Below are 15,599 nucleotides of genomic sequence, written 5' to 3'. Positions count from 1 at the left end.
TGCAGCCATTGATTACCAAAATGGCATACATCCAGACAGTTTTCAAGATCAAAAGACAACTTTTTTTTTTAAAGAAAAGTTCTATGAACAATACAGGGTGGTACACAGAAAATATGGAAGTAAACCTAATCACACATGTCATAATTGCTATTAAACAGGTTAAATATATACCCACATCTGAATGTTTGTATTCTAGAGTTTGTTTTACTGAGATGAATGAGAGAGCATTCATCTTGAGAACACAGGTTTGGCATTTTTCATTGTTGAGCATAGTGTTTTCACCCAAATAATAACCTGCCAGTATATTCCAAGTCAAATATATCACAAAAGTGCAAAGGACTACCACGGGCTTATCCGATGGAGAGAGTTATCTTCCAGTTACTCAGACTGCAATTGTGAGAAATCGATCATTACTGAAAATGCATCCCCAGCCTTACCTCAAGGTTCATGCTCACAGTACTAATGGCCACTTTTATTTCTCCATCTGACAATTCCTTTAGGTCTTTCAACATTGTCTGTTCAATACTTAAACCTGTGGATAACAGGAAAAAAACACCATGTCATACTTGAGGAATTTTTTTTGTTGTAATATCAAGGGATATTTAATTTACTCTGTAAATTTCATTCTTTTCCCCTCAAATGTCACTTTTATCCATAATAAATACACATACATTAAAGCAATAATCACATCACGTTTGCATCAGTTAGGATCCCAATAGAAAAAATGCACCTCTTTTGCTGCAAAAGCAGACGTTTTGATGGCAGGATACTTACAGAGATGTGGGCTGGATGAGAAAGTGAATGAAAGATGATGAGGCATCCAGAGATTAGCAAAGGAACATGGAAAAAAAAAACCAGATCTGGAACTGGAGAAGACTGGCTGCAGAAACTACCACCAAAGCAGGAAGAAGGCAGGGAAGATCCACCACAGTCTCATTCTTCTCCTTGCCCCCATTCCTCTTCCTGTTGGTCAAACTCAACCAGAAGCCAGTGTAGTGGGAGCCCATAAGATTAAATACTTAGGGGTCCACTTCTGGAGGCCCAGATCAGACAAGGGCAGGGAATGAATGGGTGGAGGTGGACTAACGAAGAAAAATTAGCATCACCATGCAAACTAGTTGAATAACACCAAACGCAGCCAAAACCGGCTTTCAGGCTGCATTTAGGTAAGCCCCCATGTTTTCTAGAATAATTTCATTCAAAATGCACTTTATACATGTGACTCATAAAACTATCATAATTAAGTTGCTTACCCTCATAATAGGCTCTGGCAATGGAGTTATTAAATTCCCTAATTAATGGGAGTAATAATCCAGAATGGATAAATTATCCAGAACTGCATAGTCGTAGTCAGTTGACCAACGGGACTCAATGAAATCTATCACAGTAAAGCAGCAAAGGATCTGGCTTGACATTTAATTCTCACACTACAATATTACACCTGATTAGGCCTACCGTTTTGGGAAGAATATCTATAGTAAAGCCTAGTAAAGCACTGCAATTTTCCCAGAGGTATGTTAAGACATCAGAGACCACTGCTTGCCCTAACCACTCGGAACACTCTGTCAATCACAGTAGCATGGGGAAACAGACTGGCACTAAATATTTTTCTTTGACTGGAAGATTGAAAAGCCACAATCTTTCACAATGCAGCATAAAATGATTTATAGAAGACATTGTGACATTAAAACTTTGGTGTCATTGTGAAAATGAATGACAAAATGCATCTGCTTGTACAGCATACACACACGTACACTCACACCTATGTATACATAACAGAAGGTGCAAGGGACACTGTGAGGGCCCCACCCCATTTCCTCAGACTTTCCCATCCCAGTGCACCCAGCATGATGCTCCACCACCAGCACCTGTCTCACTTTTCCTGAGGGCTTTCCTTGGCCACCAGAGCCTGCGCTAGAGAATTAAGGCCCCTGGGACTGAGTAGCCTACAGTCTTCCAGTGGTCTGCCGGTAAATGTTTAATGGCCAGCAACAAAATCTGACTTGTAGTGTTTGTCAATTTCAGGGCTCTAAACACTATTACCATGGCTAATCTCAAGCTACCAATCCAAAATCACCCAACACAAAAAATTCCTGAATATTTAACCATCAGCTGCTGGAACCCAGATGAGCACACCACTGCACTCCTCAGGTGGGACGACCCTGAAGTCAAGTTTACCTTTGTTCTCATGGTCTCTGGTGGGATTAAGCTCTGGTTTCCCATGGAGCCAACTTGCTTGATGAAGCACTCCATTCCCCTATCACTGTGAGTAGAACCATCTCCCACACAAGCCACTTTGCCTCAGGCTCTGCCCCTCCTGCCCCAGGAGCAGGAGTTGGGGTGGGGTGGCTGGGGGGGGGGCGGTTCCTGAACTGAGAGAGTTATTTAATTTAGTGTTTACATCTTAAAGACAGATAAACTGGGTTTAAACCTGGCCTGGCCACCTGCTGCTTTTGTTTGATGTTGGGAAAGCAATGACCACTTCCTGCACTTTAGTGTCCTCCCCCATCTGGAGACTGGGACAACAGAGCACTGACTCTTAGGGTTGTCATGAGGATTCAGCAAGATCATCCTTGCCAAGCTATGCCATCAAAACCTTGTATACAGTAGGCATCCAGTGAATTACAGCCATTTTTCATTTTAAAACAGTTGATCTAGGAAATTCACTGTCCTGACAAAGCCTAGACTCTGACAATATCTTCATCAATGTAGCCATCTTCTCTCTCATTTCCTCCTCAAACTAATTGATTTATGAAATCCCACCATGCTTGACACCACTCCTGCCATCTCCTCAAAATAGAATCCCGTCAGCACAAGGACTGCATGTAATGACGCACCTGGGATGTGCACTGGACACGTGAATTAGCCACACATCCAGACATGAAGGCTTCAGAGGAGAGGCCATAGCACAAGCTGTCTGTTTCCAGGGAGACATTACATTGTGCCTGAAAACCTTCCACCAGCACAAGTATTAGGAAGAAGGTGAATCACGTTCAATGTATCTTCTCAGCAAGACACAGTGGCTGGCTCACACTTGTAATCCCAGCACTTTGGGAGGCCGAGGCAAGTGGATGACTTGAGGCTGGGAGTTCGAGACCAGCCTGGCCAACATGGTCAAACCCCATCTACATTAAAAATACAAAAACTAGCTGGGCGTGGTGGTGCACACCTGTAGTCTTAGCTACTCGGGAGACTAAGACACGAGAATTGCTTGAACTCAGGAGGTGGAGGTTGCAGTGAGCCAAGATTGTGCTACTGCACTCCAGCCTGGGGGATAGAGCGAGACTCTGTATGAAAAACAAAGAAAGAAACAAATATACCTTCTCAGGCCTGATGACACTCCATGTCACAAACCATCCCTACTCAGGAGGGACAAGGAGTTGGGGATGGAGTCACTCACCCTGAGCACTGAACTGGGTCTCCTGCAGGACGTTGATGATGTCCTCTCTTGGAGGCAAGTTAGGAAATTTTTCTTCCAGGATGGAAAGAATTTCTTCCTGCTTCTCTGAGATCTTCTCTGATTCCATGGTCATCCACTTGAAAATAATGCTACCTGAAAGGTTTGAATAAACATTCACTTAAAGCTTTCCAGCCATGCCAGAACAGGGGCCAGGAAAATCAGTGTTTCTTAGCCTCTCAATCTAAGCTTTCCATTCCTGTCTCTCACCTGGACCAGGGTCCTCCGCATGTAACATTCCAGAGGCAATTTTTAGAAAACAATTGAATCATCACCCAGCTTCATTATTCTCCAAGCATTGCTCTCTACAAATTAACTGACCATAGCATACTCTATGGCACAGAATTCATGGATAAAGAAAAAAAATGTGTAGCTTCCCCCTACCCCACCCAAACACATAAGAAGATATACATTGGTCTTAAGTGATTTCAAAATGGAAGTTAGTGGTAAACTATTTAAAAGCGTAATTCGCCTTATTTTCTTTAAGGGGCCACAGAGAATACTGTTCCCACTTATATGATGAATTTTACGTACAAATTTCTTGTCACACTAAATCCCACTGTCAACAGCTGAAGAATCTGACAAGGTGGTTAACCTGACATCCATTTCTGATCTCCCAAGCATCATCACAGTTTTAAAGTCATTTATAATGATCTAATTATAAGGACTCACAAGCCGAGTCTAAATCACAGATTTAAATTACAATGTAACTTTCCAATATGAAGGACCTTGCACAAACTCCTGTGACCTCTGTGGATAATCTCATCTTGAAAGGGAGGAGTTACCTCCCCATGTGTACTCTTACTCTTCCCTACAATCCAAGCCCAGATTAACACAGGGTCACCATGGGAGAGAGAAGTTTTGCTTAATGATGAATGATTAAATTCTCTAAAAATCCCCAAATCTATTGAATAATCAAGGTACTACCACCTGTATTTCAGTGTAGCCTTAATGTAAGTCACGGTGGAGGGAAAATGGAAAATAAATAAAAGAGGGAAGAAGGTAAAAGGGGAAATAAAGTATTCAATGAGGGAAAACTATGGTACCCAATCCAAACATATGGCCGGAGACCTACAGAATCTAGAGAGGAGGCCTACATTTGCCATCGAACATGCTGGAACATCCCAAGCAAGTCACCTGGCCTCTGTTTCCAGTTCTCTCTCTTTTTTTTTTGGATACAGACAGTTTCGCTCTTGTCACCCAGGCTAGAGTGTAATGGTGTGTTCTTGGCTCACTGCAACCTCCACCTCTTGGGTTCAAGCTATTCTCCTGCCTCAGCCTCCCAAGTAGCTGGGATTACAGGCATGCGCCACTGTGCTTGGCCAGGTTTCCCATTTTTAAAACAAGAATAATACTGCTTTCCCACCTCACAGTGTTATACTAAGAATCAAATGAATGTAAACATCATAAGGAAAAGTAAATATTGCCAAATATAGTTAAAGCATTTCATCCATTCATTACCTCACAATTATTGAGTGCCTTTCATGGACCAGGCACTATGCTCGATGCTAAACGATTCAAAATTAGACTAGAGATAACCTTGCCTCTTGAAGCTCATGGGAAATTAGAGATCACAAATAAGTAAGCACGAACATTATCAATAATAGAGAATAAGAAATATTTCTGGGGAAAAACACAGTACTCTGAATCTAGGCCAAATTTATGGTTCAGAGAAGTCTTCTAGAGACAGTTAACCTAAGTTGAGCTTGAAGGACAACTAGGGACTTAAGGCAAAGGCAAGAGAGAGATTATGATCCGGAAAGAGCCCGTGCAAAGGCACTGGAGTGGGAGAGAATTGGGCCAGTTCAAGGAAGAGAAAGCAATTAATTACAGGTAGATAGTAGGATTTTAGCAGGGGAAATGTTGAGAAATTAGGTTGGAAAGATAAGAGGCCAGACCATGAAGGGCCTTACAAGCTGCCTTAAAGTTTGTCTTTTATGTTTTAAGGGGGATGAGGAATCTTTAAAGAGTTTTAAGTAGGGAAAGTAACATGCTCACATTTATGTTTTATAAGAACCACTCTGGCTATCATGGAGAAAAAAATTAGATGAGGAATATGGGGAGGACCAGTAAGGAGGATGTTTTGGGTAAGAACGAAGAAAAGAACAGCACACAGATCTAAACTGATTCCGTGTCAACAGTCATTTGAAGGTGGAGGGCAGCCAACTGGATTTTGTGTATACCCTGTGGTCTGTCAATCTCTGACATAAAACTCATACTATAAATATTTTTTTCCCCCTCTTTATTAAGGCAATGGTAAATATGAATTTCAAAAAAAAATCTTCATCTGCTTCTGGCTCTGATAGACTACTTGTACTAAGTACAAGGATAAAATGCTAGATCAAGTTTTTAAAAACCTGTGAATGTATCACAGAGTTACTCAAGTAACTATCTTGGAATATAAGTTCCTGGAGAGAGTTAGTAAGCGCAGAGAAGTGAGCCCAACATTTGGTGTTGCTTTTCCTCTTATGCTAATTCATAAGTAATAAAATAAGCCAATAGCCTGAAAAAGCAAATCTAACAAAAGTTTAACAGGCTATGGAGATAAAAACTAAAGTTTAGGGCTCTCTACAGAAAAGGAGTCTTAGTTAAGTAACCCAGGTTTTGAGATGGAACCCCAAGAGAGTTACATCCTAGGACAAGTGTTGGAAAACTACAGTCTGGAGATCAAATCTGGCTAATTGCCTGTTTCTATAAGTAAAGCTTTATTAGAACATAGCCACGTTCATTAATTCACATATTGTTTATAGATGCTTTTGTATTATATTGACAGAGTTGAGTAGTTTCAACAGAGACAGTAGGCCCACAAAGCCTAAAGTATTTACTATCTAGAACTATGCCAACCCCTGCCCAGGGAAAAGGGTGAAGCAGAAATTGATCCATCTTCATAAAGTCCAAAATCCCAATTTGAATTGGCTTCAGCAGAGAATAGTTTTTATCTGCCATTCTTCTGTCTTTGGGGTGCAAAAGTAAATCCTCCCAAGAGCAAAAGAATTTTGTCATCTCTGGTCTCATCATCTCTCCATTTTTCATATACACTATTCAGCCACCCATAACAAATTACCAGTCATAAAGGAAATAGAACAAGTGACTGGAAACTCTAGAAGAATAAACTCATGAGGAAAAGAACAGAAACAGAATCAGAGGGGATTTTAAAAAATAGCTGAAGAATTACAACAGAGAATTCGAATCTGTAAGTAAAATAAATGAAATTTCAAAACTGTAAATTTAATAATTTAGAACTCAAATGTGTTTACAGCAGATTAGACTCATGGGGAAAAGATTAGTGAAAAAAGAAAATATGTCAGAAGAAAATAACCATACTAAAGCACGGAGAGAAAAAATGATGAAAAGTACATAGAGGAGCTTAAGAGAGATGGAGAAATGGAGCAAAGTCTAACAGATAGGCGCTAGTTCCCCTTGGAGAGGAAAGAATGAAGCTGAAGCAGTATTTGAAAAGGCGACGGGTATACTAATTTTTCAAAATTGATGAAAGACATTACTCAAACTTTAAAGAAAAACTATGAGTCAGGCACAGTGGCTCATGCCTGTAATCCCAACATTTTGGGGGCTGAGGTGGGTAAATCATTTGAGGTCAGGAGTTCGACACCTGCCTGGCCAACATAGTGGAACTCCATCTCTACTAAAAATACAAAAACTAACCGGGCGTGATGGTGGGCGCCTATAATCCCAGCTACTCAGGAAGCTGACGCACAAGAAACACTTGAATGCAGGAGGCAGAGGTCACAGTTAGCTGAGATCATGCCACTGTCCTCCAGCCTGAGTGATACAGCCAGACTCAGTCTCAAAAAAAAAGAAAGAAAAAGGAAAACTATGAGCCCAAATCAGAATAAAGACAAAGACAAACACCTCTAGATGCCTGATAGTAAAACTGCTAAAAAAAATTACAGAGAGGAAAAAAAATTAAAACACGCAGAGAAAAGAAGGGCTTTAAAAGTATGATTGAATTTTCAATTAAAATGACGAAAGTCTAAAGACAATAGAATTATATCTTCAAAGTGCTAATATAAAATAATTGCCCATCTAGAATTCTATACTGAGTGGAAACACATTTTAAAAGAAGGCAAAATAAAGACATTTCAGAAAAAAAATTAAAAATCTCAGTATGTGTCACAAAATCTACACCAAAAGGAAACATGAAGGTAGAAGAAAATTATTCTGTAAGGAAGTAAAGAAATTCAGGAAGGAAAGAAAAACATGGGACAATGTAACTATGTGGGTAAGAATAAATCAACTTTCACTGTATAAAACAATTACAGTAATATTTTAAAGAGTTTAAAATTATAGTAATATTTTAAAGAGTTTAAAATATTATACATGGGTAATTAAAATACATTTTAATAGTAACAAATTGAGGAGGGGCTAAGTAGAGAGAAGGTGTTTTAGGTTCTTAGATTGTCAGGGAAATAATAAAATTATCAATTTACATGATATTTTAACTGTATGTTGTAATTGCTATTGTAACCACTAAAAGAATCTCAAAAATACTTATTTAGCATATAGTAGTAAAGAAATGAGAGGAAAAGAAGAAAATGTGAGACAAATAGGAAACAAACAGCAAAATAATAAATTTAAACCCAGATGTAATAGCAATTACATTAAACATAAAGAGACACAGCACTTTGATTAAAAGATAAATATTATCAAACTGGATTTTAGAAACCAGAATGACAATATACTGTTTACCAGAGCACACCTTAAATATAATCATTGGAAGGTTGAAAGTAAAAGGATAGAAAATGATACAACATGCTAACACCAATCACAAGAAAGTTGGTGTAATATGCTAATACCAAACAAAATGGACTACAAAACAAGAAGAATTACATCAGATTAAGACAAATATTTCTATAGTAATAAAGGGCTAATCCTCAGGAAGACACATCATTCTAAATTTTTATGTATTAATAGCATAGCTTCTAAATATATAAAGCAAAAACTGACAAAACTAGATGAAAAATAAGATAAACACACAGTCACAGTGAGAAATTGTAACACATCTCTTACTGTAAGAACCAGCAGGAAAAAGTATGCAAAAATATAGAACATTTGACCAACACAAGTAACAAACTTGACCTAATTAACATACATTAAATTGCTATCAACAGTGGTGGACTAAACTTTCTTTTCTCGTACAAATGAAACATTTACCAAAACTGATCATCTGTTGAAGTAGAGGTCAAGTTCTAATACATTTCAAAAGGTAGCCCTTATAGAGTTATAGCTTGTGCTTACATGAAAAATAGTCTAACAACCGTAACAAAACAAAAACAACAATGAACTTCTAAATAACTCATGATAAAAGAAGAAATCACAATGTAAATCAGAATATATAATACTTTCAACTAAATAAGAATGAAAATATGACAGTTTAAATTGTGGGATTCTACTGAAATTATACTCTGAGGAAATTTTATAGCCTTAAAAGCATAAGTGTTAAAACACACACACACACATTAAATTCACCTAAAAAAGGTAGAAGAACAAATATAATAAACGTAAGAGCAAAACTTAAATGAAATAAACACATGGGGGAAAAAAATCAATAAAACAAAATTTTGATTTCTGGAAAAAACGAATATAAGTAGTTTTGAAACCAACTCAAGAAAAAAAGAGCCAGGAGAGAAAGAAGACATAGTTTGCCCATATTAATAATGAAATTGTGACATAACAACAGATTTTACGGACATTAGAAGATACTAACAACTTGATTTTAGTAAGTTTTAAGATTTAGATGACATGGACACCACTAGGAAAATTCAACTTGTCAAAACTGGCAAAAAAAAAATTTAAAATATGAATAGTATCATATATATTTAAAAATGAATCCAAAATTAAGTCCATAATTCCAAATATTTAAGAACTGTTAACTTTACATACGTTATTCCAAAGAATAGAAAATGAGAGATTTCTCAAAAGTCTAAAGAATTATATCTTCATTTTATGAATTTTATCAATCTGCCATAACCTTAATACCAATACCTTTTAGGGCATTACAAGAAAGAACAGATAGAGGCAAGTCTCTCTCATAAATATAGATGCAAAAAACTTTTTAAAAAACTAGTCCCAAGTCAAATTCAAAAATTTATAATAGGATATTATATAGTCATCAAGTAGGTATTTCCAAAGAATCAAAGGACAAATTAATATTCAAAAAGAAACCAATTATAATTGACCATATTAATAAAGAGGAAAAATCCTATGATCACCGGGATAGATGGATGTCAAGTAGCAAAACTACTTCAGAAAATCTAAAAGTTAATCAATATGTGAAATCTTAATCAAGTGGAAATAGGGGACAACTTCTTTATTTGATGAATGGCATTTATAAAAACCAAATACAGAAAGCAAACATCACTGTTAATTGTGGAATACAGAAAGACTTCCAATTCAAATGAAGAATGAGAATAAGATGCCTATTTTTTTTTGAGATGTAGTCTCACTCAGTCACCTAGGCTAGAGTGCAGTGTCTATGATCTTGGCTCACTGCAACTTCTGCCTCTCAGGTTCAAGTGATTCTCCTGCCTCAGCTCCTGAGTAGCCAGGACTACAGGCATGTGCCAATACACCTGGCTAATTTTTGTATTTTTAGTAGAGACAGGATTTCACCATATTGGCCAGTCTCGTCTCGAACTCCTGATGTAAGGTGATATCCCACCTTGGCCTCCCAAAATGCTAGGATTACAGGCTTGAGCCACTGCACCCGGCCCCAAGATGCCTAATATTGTTATTCACCACTGCTCTGTGAATCCTAACCAGAGTGCAATAAGGCAAGCAAAAGAAGTAAAAAGTATAAAGGAAAATAAAGAATAAACACTGTTTTTCCTCATAGATGATACAATTATGTGTGTAAAAAAGCTCAAAGAATCTACAAATGAGCTCAGAATAGTCAGTAAATTTAGCAAGTTTGCTTCACTAAGGTCAATAATACAAAATTGCCTGTATTTCCACAAATAATTAAAAATCAAAAATTGAAAAATGCAATAGCATCAAAGTATTAAATACTTAATGTGCCCTGGCTACAGTTAAACCAATAATCCAATTTCTTTGATTTGGGGATCTTATTTCTTAAATACATAAAATGGAAAGGCAGTATTCAGAAATTAATCTAACAGATGCTACATTAAATAGAGACCTATGGAATAATTTAGTGAAAACAGACATCTGAACATTGGCTTATAGCTAAGTTTGACTTGACTATTACAAAGCAGGTGATATACTATAAAAGTATGAAAACTAATTTAAAAAGATGCTCATGATACTCTGAGTTATTTTTGCTGCATAAGAAAGGCTACAGCCCAACCTTATAACAGGAACTCATCTATGGCAAATTTTTCTACTTTTGTTAGAAACCCAGTTAATTACAAACTTATTTATCTGTATCATGACTTACAGCGGCCAGAGACACCTCTTAGCAAATTCAAATCTATTTTTGTAGTGAGCATTGACCTAACTTACAGCAAGTTTTGCAGAATGAAGGAAATATTGAAATCCATAAGGACATACCCCAAAGTGTCCCAGCTATTCATAGGCAGGGTTGAGGGAAGGAGCGATTAATAGCAAGCAAAGAAGAAAGCAATTATGAGGAAATAGTAACAAACACTTCATTCCATTAGAAAAGAAATCAACCAGAATATTTGCTCAAAAGAAGGGGGACGTGAAGGACCTCTTGCCAAAAGCAATTGCAGTACATTAATATTAAACATGATCTAATGAAGTCAGAAATTGGGGAAAACATTCAATGCAATAAAGGCATAGTCTGCATGATAAATTCTTAGCAGAAAAGAAGGAGCTTAAATCTTTTTTTCTTTTACCTAGGATTGATTTTTTTCATATTGAAACAATTCAGGAATAACTAACAGAGAGGAAGAGGGAGGGGAAAAATAGAAGGAGAAAAAAGAAATACAACTTAGTTTACGTTTCGGTCAGAAGAGGTATAAAAAGAAGCCAATTAACTGTCTACTATTCCCATAAATTAAAAATGTCTGAATTTAAGAATAAAGATTATCTTATCTTTGTGTGACAGAGAAATAGTGAACACTCTTGAGGGTGAGGAATCATTCTGATTTTATAACTAGCACTTCTCCCTACCCTAAGTATCCTCCTCCTAAGCAAAACAGGCAATGGAATTCCCTCTGGACTTTGTAACCATTTCAGGAGGGGGATGATTCACTCTTTCAGCAAGAAAAAAAAAACAAAAAACTGGCTCTTTTCCTTTCCTATTTGACCTCCTTAAAAGAATCTTTTTGAAGCTGTTAATCCAGGCTATTAAAATAGCAAGCAACTATTCTTTATTAAAGGTCAAATGAAACCACCAATAGGAAGGAGAAAGTTTGTTTAAATTTTAAAAACCTGGGGTATTAGTTTTTCACTTAGTACTAGGCTAAGAAAGATTCCTCTTCTTTTTCTTTGTCTTGTGGCTTCTTGTCAAGGCCTTATACAAATAAAAGTGAAAGGCCATTTGGGTAAAGTGTGGTCTTGATCTAAGGGTGCCTGGTAATCAGTGGCTGAAATCTCATTGCCAGCTGGTTCCCAGAAACACGCACACACACAAATACAAATGTGAAGTGCGTGTGTGAATGCACACAAAATTCCCAGTGTGATGATTCAGCAATTTAATGGAGCTTAAATTTGGCAGTAGTCCTCTAGCACACATCTCCAGAGAAATGAAAGAATACAGGTTGAGGAGTCTGGCAAGTCTGTAAGTGTTTGCTTTTGGCACAAACCCGGGGCATAAAACCAACCACCAACTTTAGCCACCACGACTGTATAATGTGACTTTATCGAACCTTCATGCCTTTGAAAATGACCACAAAATTATCTTAGAATCAGACAGGAAGAGGGAGAAGCCTAAGAACAGGAGGAAAAAAAAGCAGAAGAGAAAGAAAACAAAGAAGAACCCAGCAAAAACAGGTGGGCAAGGAAAGGGAGAAACTAAAAGATTTCATTTCCAAAGCTCAGGGCCATTTATGATCTTATCCTCATGAGCACGTTCTCTTCTTACTTACACACAGACAGACAGACACACATACACATACACAGACACACACATTTTTAGATAAGTATGTGCCTTTTCAAACAAAAGTGGATGTCAATGATTTGTTTCCTGAAATTTCTAAGTTTTGGAGTATATCCTATTAAAAAGCAACAGCAAGACCTAGCAATTGTAAGAAGTATTAATTTTTTAAGATGTGAATTATTTCAGTTTTATTAAATCTCCCACAAAGCCTGAACAAATTTTGGCCATAGATGAGTCGCCTGTTGACATTTATCCATGACTGTCCTGCCAGGGCCCAAAGGACAGAGTGACAGGGGACATTATTAGAGAAACACAAGCACGTTATTTCTATGCTGGCAACATGGCACATACCTCTAACTATATAGATGATCTTTTAAACAACATCCGTAACAATCAAGTTCTACCTCAATGTTTGAATACAATAGTATACCATCATGCAAACACTGATATGTAGCTACAGCTGTTAAGCATAAGACTAAAAAGATTCAAATATGATTGCATTTAAGTATGTAGTTTTTGGATTTAGACAAAAACATCAGCATGTATAGAAAAGAAATTTGGAGCAGAAAATAAGGTTGCTAGACTAAAGGGAAAGCTGATTAAAAAATAAAGTTATTAAAGCAACCCCATATACTGATTGAGGAGTACGAAGTATCTGACATGCTGTGCACAATTCCTGTATATGTCCCCATTGCATGTGGAAAAGGACAGTGGGGGTATATCTATGACATTATCAGGTGTCTTTTCAAGACTGATGAAAAAGAAATGTATTTAGACTTGTGTCTTTTAAAAATGAGAAGCTGGTATGTGTGTTTATTTCAGTAAAAATATGATTAATCATTTTAAAACTTTTTCATTGATTCCAGGAAGCTCATATCCAAAATTTCAAATCAAATACTATTTTTACTCCTCCAACTTTATAATTGTATCTGATCTTATCCTTTTCTGTACTTGTTTTTTTCCTGAACTTGACCTATTCTTCTCTTTTATCATATTGTATGCATTTTTGTAAGCATCCTCAGATATTTTATGAAAGAAGGGGAAAAAAATAACATAGATAGATAAACCTATACAACTAGATCCTCGATTTAATACAAAGGTAGAGATCTAAAAACAATGAATATATATACTATATGATTCCATTTATATAACATACAAATATAGACAGGGGCCAGGCACGCTGGCTCACTACTGTAATCCCAGCACTTTGGGAGACCAAGGCAGGCAGATTACTTGAGGCTAGGAGTTCAAGACCAGCTGACCAACATGACCAAACCCTGTCTCTACTAAACATACAAAAATTAGCCAGACATGATGGCAGATGCCTGTAATCCCAGGTACTTGGGAGGCTGAGGCAGAAGAATTGTTTGAACCCTGGAGGCAGGGGTTGCAGGGAGCCAAGATTTTGCCATTGCTCTCCAGCCTGAGCAACAGGAGTGAAACCCTGTCTCAAAAACACAAAAAACAAACACAGCCAGAACCCATCTATACCTCTATGGGGTACACACAGGGATGTTAAAACTCTAAAGAAAAGCAAAGAAGAGAGTACCACAAAAATGAGAACACTGGCCGAGCACGGTGGTTCATGCCTGTAATCCCAGCACTTTGGGAGGCCGAGGCAGGCAGATCATAAGGTCAGGAGATACAGACTATCCTGGCCAACATGGTGAAACCCCATCTCTATTAAAAATGCAAAAATTAGTTGGGCATGGTGGTGCGTGCCTGTAATCTCAGCTACTGGGAGGATGAGGCAGGAGAATCACACTCTAGCCTAGCAACAGAGCGAGACTCCGTCTTTAAAAAAAAAAAAAAAAGAATATTTGTTAATGCTAGTTAGGTAGAAAGTAAGTAGTGGTGGGAAGGAGCACAAAAAGGTCTTTCTCTTTACCTGGATAATTGTTTAAAAGGGTGTTCACTTTGTGCTAATTCCTTGAACTGTTTATATGTGATTTTACATATATGTTTTGCATTCTTTCTGGTACACAGTATTATACTCCACAAAAAGGCTAATTACATTTATTTATTTACTTATTTATTTATATAACTGAATAGTGAAAATAAAAATAAATGCTTGCAAAACATTGGGATTTCTAAAAGCTAAAAAGTAAATGATTAAAAGAAGGGGTTTTTGTTTTTAGTTTTTTTAACTAGAAAGAACAATATCCAAATTCTACACATTCAGAATGTGAGAAGGATGGACTGAAGTGGGTTGGAAATGAAAGTGTCATGGCTTAAGGAAATCAATACAGCCATGAACACAGAGAGCACACAAACAATCTTGCAAATTCCTTTTATGACAGTGTTTATCGAGGGCCTACTATGTGCCAGGTACTTTTCTAGGTCCCAGAGACACAGCAGTGAAGCAATGCACACAACATAAAGGTCTGTTTTCTCATAAAGTTACAGCCTGGAGTGAAGAAGCAAGAGAGAAGAGGAGGCTCCTGAGAGGTAGAAAGAGAGATGAGGAGCTATTATAGAGAAAAACAAACTTTCCAGAAGGAAGGAACAGCTTTTGCAAATTCTCAACAGTGGAAAGAGTTTGGCATATCTGAAAAGCTGTAAGGCTCCTGTGCCAGGAATGCAGTGGGAAAGGGGGAAATCTTACCGGTGAGGTGAGATTAGGCAGAGGAGCGATGATATGGTGGTCTGTACGGGTAGAGGGAGGATGCTTGGATTTTGAGTGTAGCAGGTTTGAAGCAGGAGGTTGAAATGACCTGACTTACAGTTTACAGGGTCATTCTGACTACTTCATGGGCAATGGGTTTTACGGAGGAGATAGGGCAACAGGCCGGCAGCTATGGCAGTTGTCCAAGAGAGGCGGAATGGAATCTTGAATTGGATCACTAGCAGTGATCATGGAAAATGTAGAGGGAGTCATGTTATGTTCTGGATGGAGGGTTAGCAGGACTTGCTGATGGATTAATGGGAGCAGAAGGTAAAAGAAAGAATCATGTATAACCCCTAGATTATGGCTTAAGCAATCAGGTAGTTTACTGAAATGAAGAAACTGGAATAAAGGCAGGTTTGGAGGTACAAGAAACTATAAGGTTCTGCTGCAGTGATGTTAAAGAGGTGGTGCTAATTAGACAAGCATGTGAATAT

General features: G+C 37.5%; 1 protein-coding gene across 20 annotated transcripts in view; it reads right to left on the bottom strand.

Annotated features, from left to right (window-relative positions):
• The window catches only part of PRUNE2 (prune homolog 2 with BCH domain), a 296,117-nt gene that overhangs the window by 212,507 nt on the left and 68,011 nt on the right, over nucleotides 1-15,599 (bottom strand). For all 20 annotated transcript variants that reach the window (XR_013532779.1, XR_013532769.1, XR_013532780.1 and 17 more), the window contains exons 5-6: nucleotides 3,401-3,553; nucleotides 438-532 (exon numbers count right to left, since the gene is read on the bottom strand). Coding sequence is in view for 14 of the 20 variants with exons in the window: in XM_035301835.3 (XP_035157726.3) it covers nucleotides 438-532; nucleotides 3,401-3,553 (248 nt within the window). In the remaining 6 variants the exon portion in view is untranslated. The remainder of the gene's footprint in view (nucleotides 1-437; nucleotides 533-3,400; nucleotides 3,554-15,599) is intronic.

Source organism: Callithrix jacchus, chromosome 1, assembly GCF_049354715.1.
Source record: "Callithrix jacchus isolate 240 chromosome 1, calJac240_pri, whole genome shotgun sequence".
Lineage (NCBI taxonomy): Eukaryota > Metazoa > Chordata > Mammalia > Primates > Cebidae > Callithrix > Callithrix jacchus.
This window is presented reverse-complemented; position numbering and strand designations above follow the sequence as displayed.